The sequence below is a fragment of the Ambystoma mexicanum genome, chromosome 7p, assembly GCF_040938575.1.
Source record: "Ambystoma mexicanum isolate Mex_15411 chromosome 7p, UKY_AmexF1_1, whole genome shotgun sequence".
NCBI classification, from domain to species: domain Eukaryota; kingdom Metazoa; phylum Chordata; class Amphibia; order Caudata; family Ambystomatidae; genus Ambystoma; species Ambystoma mexicanum.
Window position 1 is genome coordinate 232,091,079 of NC_090939.1, and position 22,803 is coordinate 232,113,881.

Consider the following 22,803-nt stretch of genomic DNA (forward strand, 5'->3'; position numbering starts at 1 on the left):
GATCAGATTTGAGAAGAAATACATATATGCAGACTGAAAAATCATAGGCATATATTTTTTCGTACAGCTGTACAATCTATAAGTGGACTGACCAGCACATATCAAAGTATTCATCAAAAGGACTTGTGGTATATGGCTGCATCGCATTCAACTGCACCTGGTCTGCTATACATGGGAATAGTATGGAAAGCCAGGAATGCGTAAAAAGATGGCCACATGCCTTCCACAACAGCCCATGCCTTAGTATGTCGAAGCTCTCATAATAAATATGAGAGGAGCAACAATTAATTGTGTTCCAAGAGAGTACCCATTGGAAGCCAGTCGATGAGAAAGAATGTTGGGGATTTGGGCCCTCAAGCGAATATTACAGAGCGCTTTGAGAATACGCCGATACATTAACAAAAATGTTTTGCCAACCCATGTGTATGGGAAAAGCAGTCTCAGTTATTGCACTTTATTTTTTTCTAAAAAAGTTTCTTCTAATCAAGGCACAATGACCATGTAAGGAAGACAGTACGCTCACAGTGCCTAGACATGCAATGAGGGGTACCCAGAGAAACGCATGAAGTGAACGTTACATGTTTCATTTACCACTTTCCCACTTTCTTTTCACTAACAAATTGCCCATGAGGCCCATCAGAATTAGGGGGCAAGAGTGCCAAGTAAACCGGTGTCTCTGCTCCTTCGTCTGGAGATTTGGTGGCCTTGGGACCTGCCATGTCTGTCCTGACCCATCCAGGACAGCAGGCATTGAGGAGAATTCCATCTGCTCCCCTTTCCTCATTCAACTTCCTGGCATGAATCCTGGACAAAACAGTCACTCCAATTTTAGAAACCCCATAGGCTGTATTGGGCCAGCCTTCTTGGCTGTGGATTCCTTTCTTGGTGTCTTCCACAAACTTTTCCATGAGTTTCACGAGCTCATCTTCTGTGATTGAATCACTGCGAAACTTCTCCTGCAGCTCTTTGCTACAATTAGCCAATGCACTGAGGCTAACCATGCTGGACACATTCACCACTCTTCCTGCAGGAAGAGAGAATTGTTTGATTAGGTTTACTATAGGAAATTTGTTAAGGGAAAATGAATAATAAAACAAGCTTTTACAAAGAAATGATTGTATTTGATTCCATGTTTGCTAAAGGGAAATCAAACTAGGAGAAAAAGTGTGTACATAGCCATACAATGTAACTGATGTTAAAATAAAACAAGAAACTTTTGAACTGCAAACAGTTCATCTCTAAATTGGAAGTAGACCTTCGTTTTATGCACTCTGGGATTTCCCATAGTATCCATTTCGTGCTTTCCACCCATGTGCTCCATGCTGTGGCTGCACAAGCATTGCTAACATATGAGCATTGCAATCACAATGATGTATCCTCTCTCAAGAATTGCCACTGCACTCAGTTAATGTTGCAAATTCTGACTATTCTATAGCGCTCTTCTGTGTCTTCATTTCACCAGATAACCCAAGGCCTCCCCACATCTTCTGTGTTTTCCCTCTTCACTGTGTCCTCAACACCATGTGCACCTTGTCCCCAACTCAAGTGCATTCTTATTCACTTGCATCCATTTGCGCAGCTCTGTGCCCCTTCTCATAAATTCATCCTTCTCAGTGTTTGCTTTGGCTACCCCCAGACCGGTTTAAATGGGCATGCATGGCAGAATCAAATGAAAATTATCCAGGTCCAACAGACCAATCCGTAGAGGAGTTGACAAGACAGAAAGGGATATGAGCAGCCTCAGGAGATGGTCGGGTCCTGCAGCAGAAACCTACATGCCTCTTAGCAGCACAATACATTTCTGCCATCGTGTGTATTTACAGTTTTTCTTGTTAATTTTCTGTGTGATTAGGTTTCCAAATCGTAGGTCCCCTGTCAAATGACTACTATGAAATGTAACTTCTCTCTCGCGATGAACCCCATCGCCAATTCATTATTCCCATGTGGTCACCTCATTTAGTGTTCATGCAGAATGGCCCATGATGGTTGCTTATTGATTCAAAATATCACGTCTGCAGCCTCGCTATGTATTGCATTACTAAGAAACTGATGAAAACACATCAACAGATAACACTTTTGAAATAAACAGATTCCGGAAATGTTATCAGCATTTTCTAATGAATTCCAAGTATCTCGGAGATTATCATCTCCCTATTGGGCTGTGATGCTTAGGAAGAGGTGCTGCTATCGATGACTGTCTATATGTAGGATGCTGTGCCAGGAAACAGGCATAAACTGACAAAGGGTAGTAAAGCACACACAGGACAATCAAGCACAAGTGATCTAGTGCCTTTTGCAACCTTCCAATAGGCTTAATGGATTACCGGTTGCTCTTGAGCACTTAACAATAAGAGATGTTCAACGTTCTGATACAAAAAGAGAAGCCCAAAGATCCGAGAAGAGGAGTGCTCCACCTGGCAGCACAGGTCACTTGGAACACTCCCATAGAATCACAGATCTTGCATGTGCTCGGAGGACTGGAATGTATTCCAGGCATCAATACTTGGGGGGGGGGGGCGGCGAATAAACTTACCATGTGGCTTTATGAGTGGTAATAACTCTGTGCAGACATTCCTAGTAGCAAAAAAGTTGGTTTTCAGGGTCACCTCTGCTTGTGTATGAAATGGAGTGGGATCAGCACCTGTTCAATTTGTTGGGAGAAAAGAAAACATTAGTTTGAGTTCTTGAGCGAAGATGGACTGTAAACAGCGACTAGAGTGCAGCGTCTATGGCACACAATCCGTTACATAAAGCTATGTATTGACTCCTCTGCTGCAGAAATAAATATATGCTTTTGCAGGGGACCTGCATACCGGTACAACGCTGGGTACACACATATCGATATTGGTTTCTCTGTGCAGTATGACAAGCTGGCAAGGCTCCATTTACGTCTCTCAATGTCCAAAATAACATGTGTGCCCATATCACCTCTGCAATCCCCCCCAGTCCTCCTCGAGTATGTAGCACCACCTGTGGCTTACGTAGAAGGTGGGTGCATTGCTGGCATACCTCTCCAAATGCCAGTACATAGGAACACACTAATCATAAAAGCCTATATGAGGGACATTTTGTAAATGAAGCAAATGGGGCGGGGGAGGAGGAGGTTGGGGGTGAAGGGTGCATTCTGCAACCATAAAATATCGATGCTCTAAACATGCATTAATCCAGCAAATGACGGATGCCAAGGCCAAATGGAGGCCTGCACTAAAAGACTGTAAAGCAGTGATATCATTTTAAGAAGTAGGCTGATGTATCAATCAAATAGCACAGGAGCTCCCAACGGGCTTTGGATGTTCTTGTGGAAGCAGTAATATTCACGAGATACAGTACTAACAACCTGTACTAGTGTACAGTCATGTCAATTCAACAATTTTTACTCAAAGAACTCTTATAGAATAAAAACAAACACAAAATTGTACCTTCGTATTCGACCGAATCGCCCCAGTTCTACGCGATCTACACTAGCTTCCTCTCCAGGCCTGGATACTGTTCAAGATAGCATGTATCATCTACAAAGCAGTCATTAGTAGCACACCAGCATACCTGCCAGCGATTTCGCCAATCTTTAAAAATATGGCTTTTTCAACAGCACCAGACCATGGACTAATCCCAATGGTCACACAGAACGCAACTCACAGTATTGCGCTACTGTTAAAAGATGCCAACTCGTAGACTGCTAGGGGGTGCAGGCAAGATGGCTGCCTGACACAACCGCTTCGTGCTGAACCCCCACAGTGAGCCCGACGCTAAGGGTGGCGAACAGCCAAAAAAAACAAGGATTGTGTGGTGCAGTGGGAGAGGCACTCTCTAGAGCTCGAAGCAGCAAAGCAGAGAAGCTAACCTCCGGGCTGAAAGCAAAAGTGCGACACAGTGGGCCTCCTAGTGTAGCGACCACAGTGAAGAGTGGAGGCAGAGACTGCCCGGTACCGGAGAGGCGACGGCCTGCAATCAGAGAGATCGCAGAAGGGCTCCGCCACCCGCCTCCCGGGACGAGGGAATTGCAAGGAGGACACCTCAGGATGAAAGAGAAGAGCTGAGCTGGGCACCCGGGAAGCGAACAGGCGTCCGCTTCGGAGAGAAGGTGTGAGCCACCTCATGAGTGAGGGACAGAGCTCAAGAAGGAGATCCAAGACGGGAGAGGCAGAAGCGGCCTGGAACTGCGCTCGGATTTATGAAAGGGAGAGGAGCAGCCCACGCCCCTCGGACACGGGGGTTGGGTACAATGTCCCCACCCACCACACCCCCTGCTGGGTACTTGGTTGAGGTATCCCCTGGGGAGAAGAAAAGCATGCGATGAGCGGCCCTAAAGAACAGCTGTGCCAGCACCCGTAATAAGGTCCGGACCTCTGACAGGGCCTGGAGTAGACCCGGGCAGCAATAAAGAGGAAGGTGTGCAAGGCAGCGGATAGTACAGCAGAGATGCCCGAAGGCAGTAGTGGGCAAAAGGAGGGGAAGGAGGCACAACCCAAAAAACTGGAAACCTATAAAAGTATAGTGCCAGGCACATCAGGACCCACAGATGCAGAGATGGGGTCAGAGACAAAGGACACGGTCACGAAAGCCGACTTCACTGCGCTGCTAAGGGAGGTTCAGTCCATCAGAAAGGACATCCAGAACTCTCTCCAGGTCCAGGTCCTGGGAGGCCGGGTGGACAAACTTGAGGAAACAGTCCAGGGGCTGGAGCATTCACAGCTGTCCGCGGACGTTCTTGAAATGTGCATGGAGGCACGCATGAAGGAACTAGAGGAGAAAGACTATGATACCTCCATAAAGATAGATGATCTGCAACATCCGCATTTTAAGGGTGAAAGAGGGGGAAGGAGAAGGGGCACTGGTGACGGAGGCGAAAGTCAGTCCATTCTGGAGATGTTGCTTGGAGAAGCGACCAACGGGGCAGCAGAGATTCGCTTTGATAGAGTGCACAGAGCTGGGGGACCCTCAGGCGGCCCACGCTCTGTATTAGCCAAATGCCACAATTACAGAGGATTCCAGAGAAGGCCAGACAGCGGCCGAATCTGACCTACGAAGGGATGAAAGTGGTGATATTCCAAGACCTGTCCGCCTTCACATTGGCTAGGCGCATAGACTGCCAAGCCCTGACCCAATGGTTAAGAGAGCAAGACACAAGGTATCGCTGGGGCTACCCCTTCTTGCTCACCTTTGAAAAAGATGAATAGTTTCAAAATACCTCAAGAGAGGAGGCTGAGGGGCCCACCTGCAAGACAAGGCCATACATCCAATGAAAGAGGGAACTGAAGTCCAGAAAGAGTGAAGGCCCAGGGCGAGGTGGAGAACAGTCAAAGAGGCCAGGCAGTCATACATTCAGAAGGCTGAATACTCCCTCTCCACCAACCTGAGATGGGAGACTTACCCATGAACAATAACAATCTGCTAAAGCGGTTTACGATGAGACGGAAGGGAGAAGAGGCTTGCTGTTCAGAACTCAAATGTTATGTTGACAAGGGTGGGGGGTGGCGTGGGGAGTAGGTATGGGCTCACCTGGTGACTTGCTGTTGTTGGGGCATCTACGCAAGTTCACCGTGCAGGGCCCCGCGGAGGAAGGGTCAAATGGGGCCAATAAGGTCTACTGGTTTTTTGGTTCCTGGTTGTTTGGCGTTCAGTCGGTGGGTTTCATGGCGCAGGGGGGACACAGTGTTACGCTCACCTGGTATCCACGGGGACGCCACCCAGCCCTGGTTGGATGATTTGAACTCTCGAACCCTCTTGCCGGTCTCTTGTTAAGGCCTCTGGTTACAGATGGGACTTAATTTTGTAAAAGGTGGATTCTTCGTCCTGCTCCTCGTGGCAGGGGCGCGTAGATGTGGGGGGCGAGCAGCGGCCCAGTTACTTCACTGGTGCAAGCCCTCTGTGGGAATCCAGGCCTGCTGCGACTATGTAGGTTTTCTGCTTTACAGTCTTTAAATGCAGTTCTTATGTTCCTCTGAGTTCGAATAATAATGACTTGCTTCTTCCTTTTAGGTATGGAAAGGTATTTTGGTGTTGTCATGCAGTTTGATGAGCATGGGCCGGTAGGCGAAAGCACGATGTGCGTGATGCTGTCCGGTGAGTAATGCGCAATGCGCGGCACTGTTTCGCCTTTTATATTGCTAACCTGTGTCTTTTCTCTCCTTGCAGGTTGCGATGTTCCTCGCCGAGTGCCGTAATGTCCCAGCAATGATACTGACCAGGAGATGACTAACCAGGTAAGAATTGTGTGGCTTTCTTCATTCGGGAGGAAACGTGAGTAAATGCTTATTAATGCTGTCTTTCTTTCTCTTCTTTCCAGGTTATGGTATTCCACGATGCATGCGGTGCCGGATGTGAGAGTTCGTACCTTCAGGTGAGTGGAACTGAAGTCAGCGATGGATTGAAGACAGGATACTGTTCCAGGTAAGTTTCGTAATGTTCTTTCTCTCTCTGCAGGTCCTTGGTATCAGGTAAACTGGCATAAAAGAACTGGACATGGTGAGCATTACGCTGCCCACAGCAGAATAACGCAAAGCATGTTCTGCTGTTGGGGTGCGGTTTAAATAGTCTCAGGTAAAGTAGTCCAGGTAAAATAGTCCCAGGCCTGCCACACCCAAAGTAGTCCAAGTAAAGTAGTCCCAGGCCTGCCACACCCAAAAGACTAGACCGCATAGCTCAGTTCCTTGTAACTGAGCTATGTGTGTGCCTCCATGTTGGCTGACCCCCCGCCCCCCAAGTCAAATAGTACCAAGTAAATAGTCCCATTCTAATGTTGGTCTTCATGATGGTTATGAGCCTGGCGCCAAAGGCGCCAGGACTGAATCAAAGAGAGTCTTGGATGAGGTTAAGGCCTTTGACCTGGCCCTAACTGGAAGGCTGGCTTGCCAGTGCGGGCCAGGAGCAAGGGTCATGACACACAGGGGGCAGCAAACAAGGGACACCTAGGGGAAATGCGACATGAGATGGTGGGGCAATGGATAAGTGATGGCAGGGACAATGACTGAAGGGAGTAGGGGTGAACGCAGGTTGGCCATAGGCACTCGCAATGTAAAAGGCCTTAACTTGTCTACTAAGAGGTCCTTGGTGGTGCACGAATTCCACAAAGTGGCCCAGGGTATTTTATTCCTGCAAGAAACTAGGTTGAAGACCGGAGAAGAACACTCCTTGAAAGAAGGTGGAATAAGACATGTATACTGGGCCTCTGGCCTAGCCATGAAGGGAGGAGTGGGTATTGTAATCGGCAAGCACTTACAGCTCACACATGTTTCGAAAGCTAGAACTGATGGAGGGGAAGCTATTGATACTCCAGGGATTGTTAGAAGGAATCAGCTTAGTGTTGGCATCAGTGTATACCCCAAATCAAGGTCAGAAGGAATTCAATGCACCCGCTTTGGCTGAGGTGATGGCACGGTCGAGAGAGCAGACAGTCCTGGGTGGGGACTTTAAACTCATGGGCTAACCCTGCGGTGGATAGGGTGTCCGCCGGGGAACAGGTTTTGTTGGGTCACAAGAGGGTGGATGGTTTTGGGAACACATTAGACGGTCGGGCCTGATAGACGTCTGGAGAATAATCCAACCCGGCAGGAAAGGCTACACATTTTACTCTGTGCCGCACGCAACATACACGCATATTGATTAAATACTGGTCAATAGGGAGCAAGGGGCCAGAATTCGCCACTGCAGCATTTGCGCAGTTGGTCCACATGGTGATTGATGTAGGTGGTCTGAGCAAGACCGATTCAAAATGGTTGTGTAACGACTCATCATGGCGGGACACACTGTTCGCTGAGAGCTCGAGTACAGAAATTACAGAATACTTCTGCGTCAACGATACTGGGCAAGTAAGTGTAGGGATAGTATAGGATGCGGGGAAGGCCACCTGGAGAGGTCTTCTCATTGGTGAGGGGGCTAGGAAGAAGCGCGAGCGACAGCTACTAAAAGACATGTTGCGCAGGGATATTGCTAAAATGGAGGAAAACATCCACAAGAAAGGGGTATATTAAGAGGAAGACCTGCATAGTCTGCAAAAGAAGCATATGGAGTTAAAAGCACTGGGTCTGGAAGACATGGCTAGAAAACTAATGTACTTAAAACAAAAATATTATGAAAAGGGGGACAAGGCTGATGCAATGCTAGCAGCTAGACTCCGGGCACAGAGGGCAGTGAGATGGGTGACAGGGATTCGGGACGCAGTGGGACACTGGAGAGGAAGCCCAGGGAAATATCTGAATGCTTCGCACAATATTATGGGAGCTCTATACTAGCGATACCCAGGGGAAGGAGGAAGAACTGGGGAAGTACCTGAAGGGCATAGACATGGCAAAGTTAAAGAAGTGCGATGTAGACCTGTTTGAGAGCCAATTTACCCCGGAAAAAGTGCAAGAAGCCATCAACAGATTGGCCAACGGGAAGGCCCCAGGTGAAGATGGCTACACCATCGGCTTCTGTAAGAAATTTGCAAGGGTTCTTTTCCCCCAACTGGTTAAACTGTTCAACCATGTGACTGAAACGGGGGTAGCCTCTCCCTCCTTCAGTAAAGCTCTGATTACAGTGATTCCAAAGTAAGTCCTACCGTCAGATATTGCTCTTGAATTTGGACGAAAAGATCTAAAATAGAATGGTAGCAATGAGACTGCAAATGATGATGCCATACCTCATTCACCCAGGTCAAGTGGGCTTTATAGTGGGGAGGCAAGGGGCTGATACAAGGCGCAAGACACTGAATATCATGGAAAACGAGGAGGGAGGGGAAACTGTATTATTAAGCTTGGATGCCGAGAACCGCGTGGAATGGGGGTTCTTGTTTGCAGTTCTGCAAAAATGTGGGTTTGGCCCAAGGATCCTGAAAGGCATTCATCAATTTACAGAGACCCATCGGCCAAGGTAGCGGTGAATGGTAGAACATCTAAATCATTCCGCCTGACCAGGGGGACCAGACAGGGTTGCCCTTTGTCACCTCTGTTTGCATTATCAATTGAACCCCTGGGGATACAGATCAGAGAAGAATCAGAGATAAAGGGGCTAACAATAGGAGAAAGAATATAAGCTTGGAATGTATGCAGACAATGTTCGTCTACAAGGATCCGCATAGATCCATACCTAAGCGATCCAAGTGCTGGAAGACTACAGAGAGCTGTCAGGCTTTAAGATTAATAATAGTAAATCAGTAATTCTCCCTTCCGGTCGCTCAGCGAGGCAGCTAGTGGGCATTGAGAGGTATGATATGCATATAGAACATACAGCACTGAAATATCTGGGGATTTGGGTGACGCAAACAATACGAGACCTCCATGAAGCACATTTCCCAGTATTCCTCAGTAGGCTCTTTTCAGACTTGAAAACCTGGTCCTCCCTGACGCTCTCTTGGCTAGGCCACTTAAACGTGGTGAAGATGACCCTAGTACCGAAGGTGTTATATCTATACCACATGCTGCCCATAAAAATGCCACAGAAACACTTTAAAAAACTCACTGGGAAGATAATGAGATTTATATGGCAGAGACAGAAACACAGGGTGGCGCGAAAGATTCTAATGCAACCTAAAGATAGGGGAGGGGTGGCCCTATCTGACATTTACACTTAATACAGAGCCACACAATTCCGCGCACTGATTCCACACCTGGGGATGGATAAGGACAAACATTGGGTAGATATGGAAAATCACATGCTCTGCCCAGTAACTGTGGGAGAATGGCTGTGGGCACAGCTAAAAAAATACAGCGCAGTGTCAGGAAAAACAACATATTAGGCCCACTCTAGGTACTATGGAATGTAAAGCAGGGATGAAGGGGGTGATGACTTGGCCATCACCTTTGAGCCTCATCTGGGCACCCCCATTTATAGAAGAGATTTGGGAGCCGGCACACTTCCAAGAATGGTTTGAGGCAGGGCTTGAAAGAGCGGGACAATTGGTAAAAAAAAAGGAGGCATTTATCACGATTGAGGAGGGGCTGGGGTTGAAAAGGCTTTCTGTGTTTGAAAGGGGTGTTTATGGCAGAGAAATTAATGGAGGGAATACAGAGAGATTTGACAGCGATGGAGTAGATATTGAGTGAAAAGCAGACAAACAAGGGATTAACCTCCAGTATCTATCAGGCACTCCTCCAGGCGGGTGAGGGGGACACAGGGCAGTACCTTAGAAAGTCGGAAAAGGACCTGGGGAGGGAATTGGATGAAGCACAATGGAAGGCCTTATGCAAGAATGCGCACAAGACGTCTGTGGCATGTCAATACAAGCTGCATGGGATACAACTGCTTTACAGGTGGCAGTACAACCCCCATGCTTGTCTAGAATGTTCCTGGGGGTGAAATCCATCATGCTGGAGGGGCTGCGGCCAGAGGGCTACTTATTGGCACATGTGGTGTGCTTTTTTGGAAGTTTGCAGGTACTGGAAAGAGGTGCTCAGTTGGGTCAGGAGGCTAGATTGGATAAAAAGAAGGATGGACCAGCTGCAAGTGCTATTTGGGGTGGAGGAGGTGGATGGAGAATGGACGCGCTTGCCACATATGGTGCATTTCCTGCTTTTGGCGGCTAGGGCATGTCTCGTCATAAGGTGGAAAAAACCCAGGCTACCCACGGAGGGAATGTGGGCTCTCAAAGTGGGGGAGATCTATGAAATGGAGAATGTAAGAGGAATCTTGCATGCCCAGCGAATCGGAATGGAGCCTATTGTTGCAAAAATACGGCTTAACCCCAATATAGGGGGAGGCCATCTGTGACTCTCACTGGGTAATTCTGAGTATTCTGGGAAGCCCCCACCATAAAGAAGGTGCACTGTCCTGCTGATGTTGCAACCCAATCACAATAGTTGTTCATACTTCAGCTGCCGGGAGGCGGGAGAAGGGAGATGGGTGGTGGGGGTAGACAAGGGGGGGAATTTGAAATAAAATTAAAAATACTTTTGCACTTTGTTATTAAATGAAGACCCTCTCCTGTTGAGGGGTCAGTTTGTAGAACAAGCAGAAGAATAAAGAATTAAAAAAGAAAAAGATGCCAGCTCAAACGATGGCTCTCAAAACCTTGTACATCGCTCCATTGCTTACAATGCACACGCTTTAAACAATAACATATATATACATTTTTTAAAAATCATATTGTACTGACATGCACTTAAATGACCGATATGCTTGCGTTAAATTAGTTTGCATTTGGACAAAGTAGTTTCTAACCAAACTACCATTAACAAACCCAATATGTTCAACTTTGTATAGGCAATTAATATATCTGCAGGTGTATGTGCAGGGTGAGGGCGTATGCATAAAGGGGTACATGGATTTCGTGGGTGTATGTTGAATCCGAGCATACGTGCGAGTGTGCATGTGCAGTATTAGCATGCATTTGCAGTATGAGGGTTTATGCGCAATGTGAGCAAGTATGTGCAGAGTTTTGAACAGACATGAATGTTTGAGTGCATGTGTATTGTGTGGGTTTATGCACACTTTGTGAACAATTGGTTATAAATATTGTTATATATGTTTATAGTGCATACCTAGTTCGCGAGCAATGGAACACTTTACAGGTCAAAGAGCAAAACATAGGTAATGAGTATTTAACTAGCCATCAAGTAAACATTAATAATAATCATCACAGTACAACATATGGTTGCAGGTGTGCACAAAATAGCCAGAATCTATGTTAAACTAAGGCCTTAATTTCTTTCCAAAACTGAAGGAGACTTGGACGGGTCTAGGTTGGAACTCTCGAGAACCGGCGTATGGTACGAGAAGGATTGTTTACTTGCTTTCTCCTTGCAATTCAGTCTATTTTCCAGTGTTGTGATGGTCTTACTACATATTGACTGTGTACTCCATGATGCTTTTAGTTTGGCCGCTAGGTAGCCCAGCACAGATGGTGGTTGCCATGTAGGTACGGTCAAGCGGTTTTGGACCAGATGCTCGATGAGATGGTGAACCAGGGTAATTCGTGCAAGGGTGGGTGTGGTGTGGTGACATTTCACAGAGCCATCAATGTGGTGAGTTGCGGTGTGGTAGAAGGCTTGGAGGGGAGACAAGCAAACAGCAGGGAGTCCTGCAAAGAGGGTGTTACCCCAGTCGATATGCAACATCACTGTGGCCTACACCACAGTTTGGAGGTCCTGCGACTGGAGGAAGAGCTTCACCTTGCAGAGTAGAGAGATCAGATACTAAGCCATTTGAGCCTTTTGGCAATATGTTATTGGAATTGTAGCGGGTCAGAAGAAGAACACAGACTGATCTCCCATCTCAATGTTTAGGTTCATTAAAAAAAATAAAAATACATTTTAAAAAAGTGAAAACTCCTAACTTCCCCTATGCTAAGGGTATTCCTACCTAAAAAGCTAAGGGTATTCCATACTTAAAATAAACTAACTACAGTGCGTGTCAGTGAGAGTCCAAATCAAGATCAGTCCACTGTCCAAACTAAGCTATTTTAACTCTACCACTGTCATGGGCCACAATAATAAACATAGAATTCCAGTGCTGGGAAGGGCTCAGGAACTAATGACAATCAGCATCAAGAAGACGCAAGCCACTAAAAACAAAATACTATTGTACAAAAGGCTGTTGTGTCCTTTCTGCAGGAGAAACAGCTCACGGACAACATCTCCCAAGCACCCCCGGGCCAAGAACTACATTTTGGAGCCCACGTCGGGCGGGGCACGCGCGCGCATGCGCACGCGTTTAACAAGAGCACGGGGCTTGTGCTCAGGACAGCAACCAGAGAAGACGTGTTCTTCGGAGCTCCGAGCAAGGGGAAGCTCACGAGGGGCCATGCCCCATCCAACCTCCAACCGAGCCCCTCAAGCCTTTCAGAAAAGTACCACAGACTATCGGCAGCGTAAGCAGACCTGGGGGAAGGCGCGCAGCGCTGTGCTGAATCATAGAGAGTCAGAGGATACCACCAGCAACTGCGGTCAGGGGCACGCGCAGGGGGGCTCCGCCCAACTTCCTCATGTTCCCCCCCTGCTCCAGCAAGCTAAGTGAAAGCCTTGAATTGAATATTAACGCCATAGTGCCTGCAATTCGAACTACGCGCAACTATAGAAAAACACGCAGCGCATAGTCGAGCATGTTTTAACCCACTAACAGCCACTCTTGATTACGCCACGAGTTGTTGCTACGCAGAAGCCTTTGGGGCAATACAGTTTGGGCAATAATGGATGCGGAGCCACGCGCGGCTGTAATCCGCTCATAAAGGGGAAAAGCCAGCATAACTTTTTGGGCAATAAAAGACACGGAGCCACGCGCGGCTGTAATCCGCTCGTAAAGGGGGAACGTTAACAGCTGCATGCTCTAAACTACTTGAGCACTGAAGGGTGCATGAACTTCTAGTGCAAGAGTGAGTGAATGTAAACATTCGGTGTGATGTAACACGCAGATGGTAATTCCCACTCTCTTTTCAGCATAACACTGCTCCGGATTCCGGACCTGAGAGTGCACAGGCAGGAGGCCAGCACTCACCCCTTGAGATAAGTCCCTTTCTGGTTATAACCCTTGTTGTGGGGTTTGGGGGGGGGGGAATGTGCATGTTGTGAATGTGTGTAAATGCCAACTATTGCTTTTGTTATCCTATGTCCCCTTCCCTGACCACCTCCCCTCTCCCAGTCCTCTCTCCGGTTACCCTAACTACTGAACCTATCCAACTATCGAGATCCTAACCCTCTTTCCCCGCCCGGGTCGCGGAAGCTTGTGTAAGTCTAAACTTGCAGGCGTCAAGACCCTGGAGGGGTAGGTTGGTTCGTGCCACTCCTGAGCCTGGAAGCTGAAGCCGTGACAACCACTATCAGAATAACAAAAGACATGAGAATGACTCCCTTCTCTTGTGAGCTGGTTCCCCAACGACTTCAGTTTAACAAAGTACCTTTAAGTAGCTTTTAACTAATTTAATTAAATTATACCGTTCTGATGGATTCTTTCAGGTTTCAAGCATCGTCTCCCCTTAATTACTCTCTTTCTTCTTATACTTCTCTTGTCTTATTCTATTTATGTTTGTCCTTTTCTTCTCAATGGACAAGTCTAGTCCCTTCTCTTTATTCAGTTTAAAGGTTTCCCCTTTATCCAATGTCTACTCTTTATCTTGACTGGGAGGAGTTTGGGCATTCGAGTAAAGATTCTCACTCTATATATTTAATGTTGATACTTTATCTTGACTGTGAAAAGTATTAGCGTCCCAGTAATTATTTTCGGTCCCTCTTCCCCATAACCTGGATTATTCAGGGATAATGTCACTGGGATTTGCAGCAGACTGGGACCCTCCCTTTCACTCTTCAGTTTTGCTTCTCAGTTTTCCAATGTACTCCCATACTTGTTCTCAGTTCCTCTTTCGATCGATCCGTTTTGCAATTCCTCAACAAAGTCATGTCAGCATAGTTTATGGTCCCACACAGCTTGTTTGCAGTTACGCCACCACTTATTCTTCTCTCATGGTCATGACGCCTTGCATTCATGTCGGTTTGCCGCGCGTCTCCTACTTTCTGACACTGCACATCTGAAGTTAAGGTACACTTGGGCTTTCCTTCCCCATCAGCCGCCGTGTACCCAGTAGTTCTGTAGCGCACTTCAGCGAACGGATTTGAAACTTTTGGGGTCTCTCTCAATGTCTTCGCCTCCCATTTTTATTACACTTATTACGCTGTGGTGGGACTTAAAAAAGCGCAACAACAAAGCCCCTCCTTTCTTCCAATGGTTTTCTTCGTCTCAGTACAACATATGTTTTTCATTAAAGGATTTGGATGACGACAACAAACTCTGGTTTGCTCTTCATCTTCTTCTTCAGTGGATGTGGTTGAAGGGGGGTTAGTGATATGTGGTTTAGGGAGTTCCCATAAGAATGGTTGCCCCGAGCCCCAGGGAGGGCATTGCAGAGCAGGTTCACCTCCTAGCCGCACAGGGAAAGGCTCTCCCCTGGCGAGAAGCGACAGAATCTAGCACTTTGTCACAGAAGACTAGATTGCTTCCAACAATGAAGCATAGGGATTTTAGAGAGTGGATAAGGTGAGGATTTAACCTGTCCAAAAGCCTTTAATCCGGCCAACTTCGAGTGGGTTTGTGCCTAGTGGGGTGGCTCTGTAGTATGAATTCGGTCTTCTTGGGGTTTAACTTTATGCAGGCACTTGTCATTCACATTTGAATGCTTGCAACAAAGGCGAACAATACTTTTGGAAATAAGGAGGTTCTAGGGGACAGGGTAAGAGGGATCCCTTTGGAGGTGAATCCCCCCTTAGGGAACAGAGAAACCTCAGGGAGAGACTCATGTCACCATCCCACCACTCCAGAGACTAACACCTTTTTGGGGTGTGCAGGAACTATGATGTGTGATGGCTGGCTTGGCTTCTGACCCAAACTTCTGCAGAGTGGGGAGAGAAACAGCAAAAAGTCCCAGAGTGGGGAAAAGAGATGGAGAGGAGCCTGCTGTGGGTGAAAGGTCAGATGAGCCGAGAACAGGAGTGAAAGACTCCAAGACCCCCAGACAGCAGGAAGGGGAAATATGAAAGTCTTACCAAAGTGAGAAGATACGCAATTTCAAGAAGAATCAGAGAGATTTCCCCACTTAGCAAGCCCTGCTCACCTGGTGCCTTCCTAGTTGCCGCTCTTTTTCCCTACTTAAGGAACCCTCCAGCCTATTTTCCTTTGCAAATGGGGAGCAGGCAGATGCAAGTGGATCTAGGTCACCTGGCCTAAGCCCTGCCTACCTGACGCCTTCCAGGTTGCTGCCCTTTTTCCCCAATTAGCAAGCTCCACCCACCTGGTGCCTTCCTGGTTGCTGCTCTTTTTCCCCTACTTACGGAGCCCTCCAGCCTCTTTTCCTTTGCAGATGGGGAGCAGGTGCAAGTGGATCTAGGTCACATGGCCTAAGCCCCACCTACATGGGGCCTTCCATGTTGCCGCTCTTTTTCCCCACTTAGCGAGCCCCGCCCACCTGGTGCCTTCCTGGTTGCCACTTTTTTTCCCAACTTAAGGAGCCCTGCAGCCTCTTTTCCTTTGCAGATCGGGAGCAGGTGCAAGTGGATTTAGGTCACCTTCTTAGCACTGCCTCTTCCTTCCTGCTCTTAACTCTTAGATCAAGGGCGTCCATCGCCCAGGCATCCGAAGTGAAGGGCAGATGAAGAAAAGGGCAATTCCTGTTTGGACCTGTTCGGACTCAGGGCCCGACCCCCTGCTCAGACACCAATTAAGCATGCACCAACATGTGTTTACTCCCTCTGTCCCCACAGGCCATCCCCACCCCTTCTGGTCCCCCGTGATGTGCCCTTGTGCCCCCTCCCTTCTCGCACACAGGTGTTGCCTGTTTTGCTTGATTCTTCTACCCTGCCCCCCCCCGCGCCTCCAGCCTACTTCTGCAGGAGTCTGTCCCGATACGTTCTCGTTTCACCATCACCGTCTTGTGGCCAATGCTGGATTTGACTTTTATGGACTTCATTGATTCACAGTGTGTCACCCTTTCTCAACTCTCATGCTGGACTTCCTTTGCATCTTGTACTCATGGTGGCCCTGAATCATGCTGTTTCCGTCTTCATCTTGTATCCTGGCTTGCAACTTTATGTGTTACTACTGACTTCTGCAATTGTATTCGCTCTCCCCTCTTGCTTCCCCACTCTTTTGACTGCTTACTCTCTATTCTCTCCTCCTCTCCCTTTTCCTATCTCCTCCCCTTACTTTCTTCTATGCACTTACTCTATCAGAATTGTCCCTGGACCTAGTAGGATAGCAACCTCATCTGTCTCCTCCCTCTCCCCTGCACTATCTGAAATGTCGTCAGGCCTAGTACGATAGTCGCTGGTTTTGTTCCTCCCCTCCCTTTCTGCACCCCTCTTGCTCACCTTTTTGTTTTTCTCTGGCTCTACCAGAAATGTCGTCAGGCCTAATGCGATAGTTGCCGGTCTGTTTCCATTTCCTTCCCACTCTCGCCCTCCCTTCCTTATCAAGGTCTTAGCTCTTGTACTATCTGAAATATCGTCAGACCGAATACGATAGTTAATTTCACATCCTTACTGTTCATGCCCTGTTAGAATGTCATTGTATTGTCCTTTGTTCCCTCCCTTGCCTTGAAGCGCTTTGAAACACATTGTGTATAGGCGCTATATAAATAAATGATTATATCATATCCAGCTGGAACCCCAGGACAGTACTCCAGCTGTACACAAACCTTATGTTTTGGGCTGTGAACAAGGCAAGGGACTATGCTAAATAGATACATGGGTGAATGTCAGGGGCCAGCAGCCATCTGTTTCTTTTGGGCAAAGCCCATGGTTGTTTTAGATTTTCAGTTGAGCAGTACAAAGAGAAATAGGTTAGAATAGGATTTGTGGACAGAGAACTTTATGTTTGACAATCTTGACCAAACGGCAAACACCCCTTTGTATATTCATTTGTATAGAGTATGGTTTACTATCACAGAGTTAGGGAACAATTAGGTTTTTTTGAAAAAGAAGAGGAAATAAAGATTTTTCGAAATCATGCATGCTTGTCTGTCTCCTGATTCTGACCTACCGCAAGATCATGTGCCAGGGATTGGGTACCAGGTCTGTGGGCGATTCCTGTCTGCACAAACAAGCCTTTCCAACATCTTCTTTGGAGCCCCAAAACACTGTTCACACATCCTGTCAGAAGGCAGGTTACCCCTTCACCATTCTGGATGCACAATTATCCCTCGCTCCTAATGCCTGGTTGGCAGGTCAGAGAATCAAAGCAATTCGGGAGCACAAGACAGCATTGTCAGGTACCCGGGGAGGGCACAGGAAAGCTCCACAGTTTTCAAGAACATGACACAGAAACATATCACCACCAACAATTGAAAGCATAGCGGAGCACCTCCATGCCTTAAGGAGGTCAGAGAAAGCCACTCTGCATGCCTGGTAGATGCAGGAATCCACCACTACACGCCTGGAGTACACATTGAAACACACCTGCATTCCTGGAAGGCACCAACCGCTCCTTCAGCAGCTCTGGAGTACAGAAGATCACCTCTACATCTTTGCGAGGGGAGAAGGGCACATGAAGTGCCATCCACACCTTTGGGGGATACAGCACTCCAACATCCTCGTGAAGAGTGGAAGAAACCGCTGTACCTTGGAGAGGTCACACAAAGCACCCTCTGGAGCCCTTGGGAGCATATGGATCCCCATTAGCTCTGCTAGAGGGTCATGAAATACTCCCAGCACCCCTGGATGGCACACAAGGAGATTTCGCACCACAGAAAAGTGCAGCAAGCTCCTGGCATCTCTTCTCAAAAGCACACATTGCTCCTGAAGAGCCACGAAGAGCCATAAAGTACTATCACCCCTGAAGGGGATGGAAAATACCATTAATGCCCCTCCAGGACATAGGTAAGACCCAAGTGCCTCGAGCTCAGACGCAAAAATGGAGGGAAGGAAACAAGGGCGAGGGAAAGAAGGCAAGGAGAGGGAGAGTAGAGAGGGAGTAAGCCATGCCAAACCGTGCCTGAATGGAAATAAAAGCCAGTGTCTTTGTCACTTTTGAATATTTTGGGGCAAGTGCCTGATGGTGGAATTATCCAATTGTTTGCATATCACCATATATATCAAAACACAATACAGAAACTGAAAACGCATTATCAAGGCTAGAACTGATGCAAAGACCAAGTCAATGCTTCCAGGTGTTTAATAGGTTATGTACCAAAGTCCATATCAAATTATTTCTAGATTTGTACAAGAGTTATGGCCATTTAGCCAGACAGTGTTCAGGAGTAGATGTAATTAGCATTAGGATGATTGCTTGTAAAGCAGTTAGGGTTATCTTTTAGCTGCAGTTTGAATGAGGTCCAGCATTCCCTGTAAAATATTTTCTGTTGAGCGAGTACTATTTGGAGATCTGCCATTATGTTTTTGGGGCCACCATAGATCATAACTGATGGGGATACTAATGGCAAGCTCCTTTTTCCCAGTTCATTGCAGCTTTTCTCACTTTCGAGTACTTGTTGATTCACATGGCTTGTTCTGAACAAGAAAACTTGGATCATTCAAATGTGTTGCATAATGGAAGGACTGTGGTTTGTGTGGACGGATTGCAAAATGTATTTGAGACTTAAGTAGCTCTCCAAAACACTGAAACGAAGGAAACAATTGAGTTGTAGGGATCGGACCAGGAATGTTTTCTTGTGTTGCCAGACTTGTTGAAGAGACAAGACGTCAATAAATATCCAAAAAGGCCAAACTAGGGGTTTGCGCCATTGCAGAATGTAGGGGATGTTCTTAAGCAAACACATTCCAACAGAAAAGGTAAATCTTTACCTTATTATCGAGTACTCCACAAAATTATTGTATGGCACATTGATAACGGCACTCAACGAACTGCAAATTCATCACCCAACCTAATCGAGGTTATGAATGTTATGCATCAAACAATGCTGTCAACTACCACATTAAACCATTTATGAATTTGAAGGAGGGGGTTGTTCTCCCGGCTAGCTTGCTTGTGTGATTTAAAGAACTTGTTCTTCCACACTAGTTGATGTGATATACTCTTGCTTTTATTTGTGCAATTGGTCGTTTTTTCTTCAATTTATAGGTATACAGGTAGTAGTACATCTGGGGCTAATACATCCCCTAATTGTCAGCCGACATGTGTTTCGACCTGTGGGTCTTTATCAAGCCTATTGGTTTTAGGTCTGGTGCCCCCTGTGGGGTCCTGGTACGTTGAGTAGGTGTCCTGTGGATACAGTGGCTCCTGTTGGGCCCAGAGTCTCATCCGCGCACTGGCTCCTGTTTGCCTTCATAAAGACCCACGGGTTTTGGCTAAACCTCAACAGCTCCTGTGATCTTGTGACTCATGAATCTCACCCCAATGCACAAGAAATAACAGAGCTCAGCAAGATCAACTCCAATTCTAGAGCCACCCCGTTTCTACCATTTATGAATTTGTCCTCGGTTTACCAAAAAAAGTTGCTCCCTGCCAGTTCCAGACATTGTCGGATGAGGAAGCTATCCGGGTATTCATCCTCAAGGGATGTACGTCCTCCACTTTTCGCAAGCATCTCCTGATGAAGACACTACCTCCAACGTACATACACGACTGTGTCAGAATATAAGAGCGGGTCGAGACCTAAGCTGCAATAGAGACACATAAAAAGGGTGAACCACTTTGCTGCCATATCTGCCATACCCATCCCTCAAGAAAAAACAGCGGCCAGGAAGATGGCGGTCCCGAATATCCAGCTCTCCTACAGATGCGGGTTCCCCTTCTCACCCAAAGGTCCATGGCCCACCATTGGACAGACATGCAGAAAATGTGGATGCCAAAATCACTTTTAGGCAGACACAGAGAGAAGAAGAAAAAGGTTGCATGCTGGCACCGTTAAGAAAGCCTGTAAAATGCTGTTCTATCCACCTTTGTGGGGTATCAGGTAATATTTTCGCCACCAAAAATATCGCCGTACATATGGTCGTCGGGAACGGCCATAGGCGATATTTTTAGTGGGGATAATATTAGGTGCGGGAGTTGCGGGGGTGTCCCCCACACATTAAAAAATGATGCGGGGGTTGCGGGGGTGTCCCCCGCAGGGTCCATGTGTTATTTCCGCCACAAAAATATGGCAAAATTTTTGTATGGCGATATTTTTGCGGCGAAAATATCACATGGAACCCTTTGTGGATGGGGCGTTTCCATTGAATGGGTCCTTCTCACGAGGAGCATATAACAGGAAGGCACATTTTTTTCTGGAAAGAGTTTCAGGGTCTATTATTTCAAGTAAAAGTTCATAAAAAATGTCACATTCCAATAGCAGTTTGTATTTAAATGCGACTTTGTAAATAGAGTTCACGTCTCAAAGATATTCAACTATCTTACTCAAGCGTTTATATTTGGGCTAGTAGCAAGTGACATGTATTGTGCATACTTTGACATTAAAGGTGTTTTAGGAAAGTTTGGTATTAGCCCAAAAAAGAGAATTAAATTAAGGCAATCAAGTACGGACGCCCCAGTAGATCACACAGGGCATTACCGCAAACTGCACAAATGTGACTGGTTGCAGGACTGTAAACTATCGTACATTTATTTCAAATTGGGCGAACTTACAGCCAACGGCCAGCAGAGGGGTTCTCTGTGGTCAGGTCTACGTACAACACATATCTTAGTTATGCACTTCAGGAATGTATTGAGATTTATCTGATTTGACTTGCCTTCTATGGAATCTCCATTAAGAAGGACCCCACAATATTCTTTAGTTTGAGGATACCTGCATGGTGTTGAGACTGTGCTGAGCAGCGCAGTTATTCAAGACATATCTATGTAACAGGCACCATGGGTGATCTCAGTGAGGCGCTTATTTTTGTTGCGAGAAACGGTTGGCAAATCAAATATGAGCTTAATGCTATGCCCAACCATGACACATCTTATGCCAGGGTTGCAATTATGGCTCCAGAAAATATTTTGAAGTGAGAGTATTTTACTCCCTATTTTTAAGATTTGGGAGTTCTTTATAGACAAGTAGAAATATATTTAACTCCAGGACAGATATATTTTTGATATCCATACCCCTTTCCACCTAGTAATTCATGCCAGTTAAAATATGCATTTTCTGGGGGCGCTGTTGCGCACGACCAAGATGGCCGCCTGATGTGAGAGCGCCGACCCGACAGAAATTCGAACTACATTTGAATCCTGTTTCGGAGCCCCCAGCGGATAGTGGAGTCGAGCAGAGGGTGCACCTTGACCCAGTCCACACCCGACCGAAATCCTGAGAGCAACGGGCTAAAACTCACAGAGATATCAGCGTTGGCGTGGTGAGCGGGAGAAGGCCCGGGAGTTGGCCGCAGAGGACATCCGGCTGGACTACACCCCGCGCCGCTGACGCTCTAGCCTGAGAGACATAGAGAGGTGAGACTCCTGTGCCGTGGTCGCAGTGTCGGGCCCGTGGACACTGCAGAGCGACTGGAGTGACCCCCCCTGGGCCCTGTACGAGTGGCTGTGCAAGCGTTGCTGGCTCGTGGGCCCTGCTCCGGACCGGAAACGAGGTTTTGACCGGGCGTGCCCAGTGGAACCCTGCCTTCGCAGTTACTGAGACCATCCTGTTGGGCGAGAGCTGGAGCTCCCTGCCGCGGCGCGGCGGGTGCTGGAAAGTGGGCCATCGTGGGACGGCGTGATATCCTCTCCTCCCCAACTGAGGAATCGACTGCATTTTTTGGCCGGCAGCCAGGGCGCGCCACGCGGGCTACATTCCCTGCAAGTTGGCGGGACGGTGCAGCTCTTTTCTAAGCGTGAGGGGTCGAATTAGCAAACTACCGCTGATACCTGACCGTTGATGGCTCCATGAAACACTATTGTTGCGATACCCAGGCCGGAGCGAGCCCGCTTGACAAACAATATCCTACGTGGCACAGGTGGCCTGCCTCCGCGGTTAAGTCACACAGATTCCGCTGCCCCCGTCGGGTTGTGGTGGGATACCGGCAGGTGTGGCGAACATGGGCAACACTAGGAAGCAGGATAAGGTGGCTGAAGGGGCGACTGGGAAAAAGAAAGGTCCGATGGATTCGTACACCAGTAGCCAAGCAGCTGGCCACAAGCCGGATCCATCGACGGCGTCAACGGCGGAGCCTAGCGTGGAGGGCGGCGACAGGGTTGATCGCCTTACCACGATAGTGCAGAATGGCTTCCTATCCCTGAATGTGAAACTAGACGACATTGTCAACACTATAGGAGCACTGAAAACCAGAGTTGACAAAGAGAGCCTTAGAATCACTGAGGCCGAAGACAGAATTGGTACAAGAGAAGACACTATTGCGCGGCAGAATCGCGACATAGCGCAGCTTAAGGCGGGCATGACCGCACTGCAGAGTAAGTGCGAAGACCTAGAATCCAGATCCCGAAGGAACAATATTCGGATTGTGGGACTTTCTGAAA

General features: G+C 47.4%; 1 protein-coding gene across 1 annotated transcript in view; it reads right to left on the bottom strand.

Annotated features, from left to right (window-relative positions):
• Positions 1–438: 438 nt before the first annotated feature.
• Positions 439–22,803, bottom strand: part of LOC138525854 (carbonyl reductase [NADPH] 1-like) — a 96,415-nt gene continuing 74,050 nt past the window's right edge. The window contains exons 3-4 of the mRNA XM_069636122.1: positions 2,534–2,641; positions 439–1,024 (exon numbers count right to left, since the gene is read on the bottom strand). Of these exons, the coding sequence (XP_069492223.1) occupies positions 588–1,024; positions 2,534–2,641 (545 nt within the window). The 3' untranslated portion in view covers positions 439–587. The remainder of the gene's footprint in view (positions 1,025–2,533; positions 2,642–22,803) is intronic.